General features: G+C 50.2%; 1 protein-coding gene across 1 annotated transcript in view; it reads right to left on the bottom strand.

The window, feature by feature from the left end:
• Window positions 1–2,307: 2,307 nt before the first annotated feature.
• The window catches only part of LOC144934672 (complement C3-like), a 332,072-nt gene continuing 328,379 nt past the window's right edge, over window positions 2,308–6,000 (bottom strand). Inside the window, exon 40 of the mRNA XM_078860722.1 lies at window positions 2,308–2,755. Within this exon, the coding sequence (XP_078716848.1) occupies window positions 2,614–2,755 (142 nt within the window). The 3' untranslated portion in view covers window positions 2,308–2,613. The remainder of the gene's footprint in view (window positions 2,756–6,000) is intronic.

Raw genomic sequence — 6,000 nt, 5'->3', positions numbered from 1 at the left:
CATGGGTACATGAGGTCGGTGGTGGTCTGTTTTCACCTGGTGGGGTTGACCGGGGGTGAGGTCCGTAGGATTAGGCGATCCCGGTCGGGTATACGGTCACCCCCTATGCCACAGGGTTGGATGACTGGGTATTGGGTGGTGGGCGGCGAGAGGAGACATCCTGCCCGTTTTCGGAGGACCATGGCTGCATAGTATTGTGCAACGGCTGGATGGTCTCTGGGAATGTTCAACGCCTGGTGTCGTTGTTTGGGGGTTGCAGGGAAGGTGTAAAAGTAGGGGGGCGGCACGTGGGGAGGGGGTGCATTGTCGCGGCTCACTGCTCAGGGAAGGGTATCGTCCAGGGACAGGAGCCCCCAATAGGAGCTCCTGGGTCCCTGGATTGGGCACTTTCACACGGCGGAGGTGGGAGGGTGAGAGAGTGGGGGAGAAAATTAGATGATGACAATGGTGAGTGGAGGTGGTCAGTGAGTCGAGGAATGAATATCGAGGTGTGAGAGTCACTGATTTGGTTGCGAGGAGAAGGGGTGGGGTGGAAGGGGAGGGTAGGGGTCCAGGAGGTGGCCTGGGGCTCCAGGCCCCGAGCCCCGTGCTCCGGTCCCCCGGTACCCCCTCTCTGCCCCCCAAGTCGCGGTCGGGCCGCTACGGCGGCCCACATCACGTCCTGGCATCCTGCAGTGCAGTACAATTGTAATAAAGGACTCCTTCACACACGATGTCACTCTTCGTTGGTCCTTTATTGGGTTCTTTCCTCGCACCCGCTGGTCCTTGCTCTGACCCTCGCCGTCTCCGTCGCCGTGCGCCCCGCACACGCTCCGTGTGCGCTCGCCACGCCATCTCCGTCGGCCCCTCCGTGTGCTCTCTCTCCTCACCCGCCCTGGCCACACCGCCCTTCGGGTACCCCGCACACTCTGCTGGCTCTCTCTGTCTCCGTGTGATCCCGCACGCTCCGCTGGCCTGGCCGCACCCCGCGCACGCTGGACTGCAGTGCGCCTATCACCTCCGACCACGTGGCAATGGCGCCACTTCTCCTTCCACCGCCAGCGTGGCTCCCTCCGTGGTTCACTCTCTTCTCCTCCCCGTCCCCTTCCAGCTCTCTCCCTATATCCCCCTCTCTCACGTGACCCAACTCCACCTTCCATCCTGCCTCCGCCTCCGCCCCCCCGTTCACCCCGCTCCCATTGGAGCGAGGTGAGCAGTGGCTCCTCCCACACGCTCCGCATCTCAATACCCCGGCGCGTGTGAGCGGCGCGGAGGCCAGCAACCACCCTGTTCTTGCTCGCATTACACAATAGTACCGACGCCCCCCCGCCCCACCCCTTACTGTGTATGGTGGTGAAATCGGGTCCATTCTTTCGGAGAGGGTTGGGGGAAGAGAAGGAAGGGGAAATCACCCATCGTCGCTACTCGTGTGTCCGCCACCACGCTTACTTTCTGGGTGATCTGTTCTCCATCATGTTCAGGGTATGGGGAAGGGATTTTCCTGGCCTAGCCACCAAGTCAGACTGGTTTATTGCTTCCCAGATGCTAGGTTGCAGTTTCTTGTAGATCGTTTCCGTTGGCTTTCCGTGGGGAGATTCATTTATTCGATAATTCCTCCATATCTTCAAGGTTTGTGGAGAAAAATTGAAATAAACTTTTGATGGGTAAGAAGTGGAATAATTGGTTTAAAAGGGGTCGGTTAATTGAGATGGGGTAGGAGCGATCAGCTTCGAGTTCTTTACTCAGCCATGACATCACCGGAAGACCAGACCTACTTTATGTACTTTTAAATCTAGATAAAAAGCTAATTTCTTTAGAACGATTTTTTCTGTTTAATTTGTTGTATTTCTCCTGCATCTATGATTAGGACGGTTGGCTACGTACATGCGAAAAAAAGTTCAATATACATGCATACCATCACAGGGTGTGTGAATATCTCATTATGAAAACACTCAAGCACATTACGGTATATGGCAGTATGATCTTTATTCAAAACAGTAAAATCAGAATTCTAATGGAATGTTAACAAGTGTGTGACTAGACTGGTCTAGGTGAGACCTCACAGTCGATGGCAAATTGATGCAGAGGGTACAATTAATTGCAACCACAAATTATTGTTTGCCAATTGAATATTACCTGTTTATACCTAAAAGGCATTGTGTGCTTAAAGTTGGCAAGGGTTATGATTATGGTAAAAGACAAAAATTTTCAATCAAATTTCAAACATTTGCTGGACACTTTTGGCAAGGACTTATCTAGGTTCAGAAGGCATGCTTGTAGATTCTGTGTATTGGTACATGTCTAAGGGATTCAATAAAATAACATACATGAAAAAAAGCAAAAATCATTTGTCAATCACACTATGCCAAAATTGTGAGAATATTTTTTTTCATCTTACTGGTGATAATAACAATAATAATTGGAGAACTCAACGCATGTACACGTGATTATTTTGTCTGTTTGACTGAGAGGTGGTGGATCGCCTTAACGACACAAATTTGCCTAACCCAAAATCAATTATGAATCATATTGGATGCGAAAACCTATGCTAAGTTACATTGTGTTTTGTATTTTGTAAAGGCAGTTACATGCACATGTTAGAATGCGTTGTTGTAGTCAATGGCTGTCCACCCTTTAAGAAAAACAGCCTTGGAGCTGCATGCTAAACTGATATTCGCGTTTGATGGCGCAAAATGCATGCATGTTTGGTTGGTTACACTTCTCATCCACGGGCCACTGCTCCACCCATGAACTTGAATCCAACACGTACTGAAAGCTAAACATACAAAAACACAATGTGTTAGTGGAACACTCCACACACAGGTACACGTGTGTAAATGGTGATGTTCACGTGTGTACTACCTATTATGACATGGTTCGGAAACACCATGGTCATTAAATTGCCATCATATTTTGTTCACTTAATAGGCTGACTTGAATATTGTCAAAACTGTGTGCAATCTTGGTCTAATCCTGGACTCAGAGCTATATTTTTCTCATCATATTTGTCATTTCCAAAACTGCTTCCAATCACTATGCAGGATTTCTCATATCAGCAACTCCATAACTCAAGATGCTGCTGAAACCTTAATTCATGCTTTATAAATTCCACATTAGATTTTTGTAATTTTTTCATTTCCAACTCTATCATTCAACATACTGAACTCGTACAAAATGCTGCTCTTACTATAAAAAAAATGCCATGTTTTTTGAAGACTCCTTCAATCAACTCGTCGAGTTGCTAGTCACAACAGAAATCAGGTGCACGGCTGTTGGTCGGCGTGCTTTCTCATTTGCAGTTCCATTTGTGTGGAATACACTCCCATTGCACATACGTCAACAGATCAGCTCCCTTTCAATATTCAAATCACCCAATGCATGTATATTGAATTTATTTTGCACCGTACATAACCAACTGTGCTAATCAGAGGTGCGGGTGAAGGACAACAAAGCAGATCACATGACTCCAGTTCTACAATCTTTCCACTTGCTTTCAGTCAAGTCTTGGATACATTTTCAGATGGCAGTGACTGTTTTAATATTAACATGTCGGCTTTTATGACCAATATCATCCATAAGATAGTTTTTTGGGTTATAAATGTTTTCATGACAAAAAATATTTTACACGATCTAACCCACAAAAACCTATATTATGTTTGTAATATTATTCAGTATTTTCCATGCCTGTGGTAAAGGGTGTGAGAGGTAGCAGTCTGAATGAAGTCCCTCCACCCATAAAAAAATATCCACAGAGTTTAGTTAATTACCTCCCTAGCCAATTTCAATACATTCTTGTTTACTGCGGTGTATTAGCTGATATGTGCTAAGGTTTCATGATGGTCAGTGATTTTTATTACTCTTTGCATGTGTAGTGACGTAGAATTAGCTATGTAGCAGCATAGCACTGGCTGCTGGCGGGGAAGGGGATCTGCAGCTTACAGCAGCCCTGACGGCAGCAGGCCACGTGATAGACCAGAGAGGGATCTAGGGGAAAGGTCACGGAAGGGGCACACAAGGAACCCGCGGGTAGGTTCTAGAAAGGGGGCGTGGCCGGGGGCGGAGCCAGGCCATGCTGACAGTATAAGAGGGGCCCCTGGAGGGGACCTCGGGGCTGTCGCTTGGAGTGGGATCCCCGTCGTGCTACTGGAGATTTCACCATTCTTCTCGTCGTTGTGGTGCCACAGCAACGGAGCAACTCCACCGGCACTGCTATTCCCTCACAACCCCCCACACAAACGCATGCACACACCCTCTAAACACACACACTCACGTAGGGCCTCGTGGCGGGGGTCACCTGGCACCCTGGGTTTTTACCCAAGGGCCCCCTCGTGGGGATGTCCCACGGTTTCCCAGTGCCAGGAGATTGGCCGACCCCCCCCAGGCCGAATTGCACTGCGGCCCCGTGGATTAACTTAAAATTGTATGGCCACGGCGAGCTCACCGAGCAAACCGCAGTGAGGACACATCGAACACAGGGGACTCTGGGGAGGAACAAAACGCCCAGCGAGCCGACTAAAACTAAACCTCCAACGGACGGCCACCCCGGCAAGGCCGGGTGTGGCGGAGGTAGAGAGGGCGAGCGTGCAGACAATGGATTAGGGCACAGTGGAGAGCTGAACCCGGTAGGGGGGCGGGGCATAGGTTGAATATTCCTAGGCGGACTAGGACTCGAGCTGGGCAGCAGCGAGCAATAGCACGAGGAGTAGGGGCGGGGCATCGGTTAAAAAAAATCGAAAGGTAGGCGCCCCGATTGGCTGGGAGAGCAATGCAACTTGACTGGGGATTTTTGAATTCGGAAGAGATAAAAGGAGGGAAGAGGAGAAACGTTAGTTCAGTTCTCCTCCAGTCAGCCAGCTACCCAGCGGACTCCCAGCCGCTCGAGCGTCCGAGAGACGCTGGCGAGTGCAGCTACAACTCGACCCAGGCAAAGGCCTCCTGGACCCTCGTCCCTCTGACCCTCATCGCGTCTGTGAAATACCGTGAGTACACCCGAGGCGCGAGAAATAGCGTTGGGCTCCCCCAAGTTTTGGATAGAAATAGGTGGGACGCTGCTCGCTGGGTATTTTTCTCCGAGTCACGCGTGGCTTTTCTTCGGGCGAGCCAGTAATAAACTTTAGCACAGCGCAACGACGCCGTGTGATTTCTGTGTGTGTGGGGAGAGCATAGGGGTGGCGTGAGTGCATCTTACTTGTGAAGCGCACGGGTGTTCAATCATAAGACGATCGTTGATGTTCACGTGCGTGCGATCGCGTGCGGGTTTACGCACTTTACGCAGTGTGTTTGCGTTGCGACAATCACATTAGGGGTGTCGGCGTGGTGCGTAATTCAAGCGTGCGAGTGAGGCTGCTCTGCGTAGTAACTCATTGAATGCGCCCGCGTCCATGCAGCCGCCGCGCTATTTTTAGTGCGAGCCATGACCGTCGTCCTTGCCCACGTGGCTGCACGAGCGGGCGCGTGCAAGTAGCCACCTCGGCATTAGTATTGGTCTTCTTGGTTATTTCGGTAAAGTCACGTAGAAGGGAAGTAATAAAATAATAAAAATAAAACATAATATTATTTTATTACTTCCCTTCTACGTGACTTTACCGAAAGAACCAAGAAGATGAATCCCTGCAGTCACGAAAGCTTTAAATCGAAAATTAGTATTGGTGTTCATTGAGCTATTTTTTAGCGCGAGGCGTGGTGAACAGCGTGCACCTGCACGGGTACGCGCGTGCAAGTAGCCACCTCGGGATTCGTGGTGGTTTACGTGGGGAGTGTGTGGGATAACCCAAGGCAGTGGGGAGCCAGCCACTAGCCATGTCCCACAGAGAGGACGCTGGTGCAGGGGGGCCGATCACATGATCGGCGGCAGCCCAGCGGGGAGGAGAGGAGGAAGGGGGAGAGGAGGAGGGGAGCATCAGCCCCCACATCGTCTCCATCTTCACCATCTCGGCGTTGCCAGTCAGGCAGTCTACCAGCTGTCCTGACTGGGAACCGTAGTCGACTATAGATGGATTTATTGGAAGTGTTAACCCGTTG

This window comes from Lampetra fluviatilis, chromosome 11, assembly GCF_964198595.1.
Source record: "Lampetra fluviatilis chromosome 11, kcLamFluv1.1, whole genome shotgun sequence".
NCBI lineage: Eukaryota > Metazoa > Chordata > Hyperoartia > Petromyzontiformes > Petromyzontidae > Lampetra > Lampetra fluviatilis.
The sequence above is the reverse complement of the archived record's forward strand: the minus strand, read 5'-3'. Positions and strand labels throughout refer to the sequence as shown.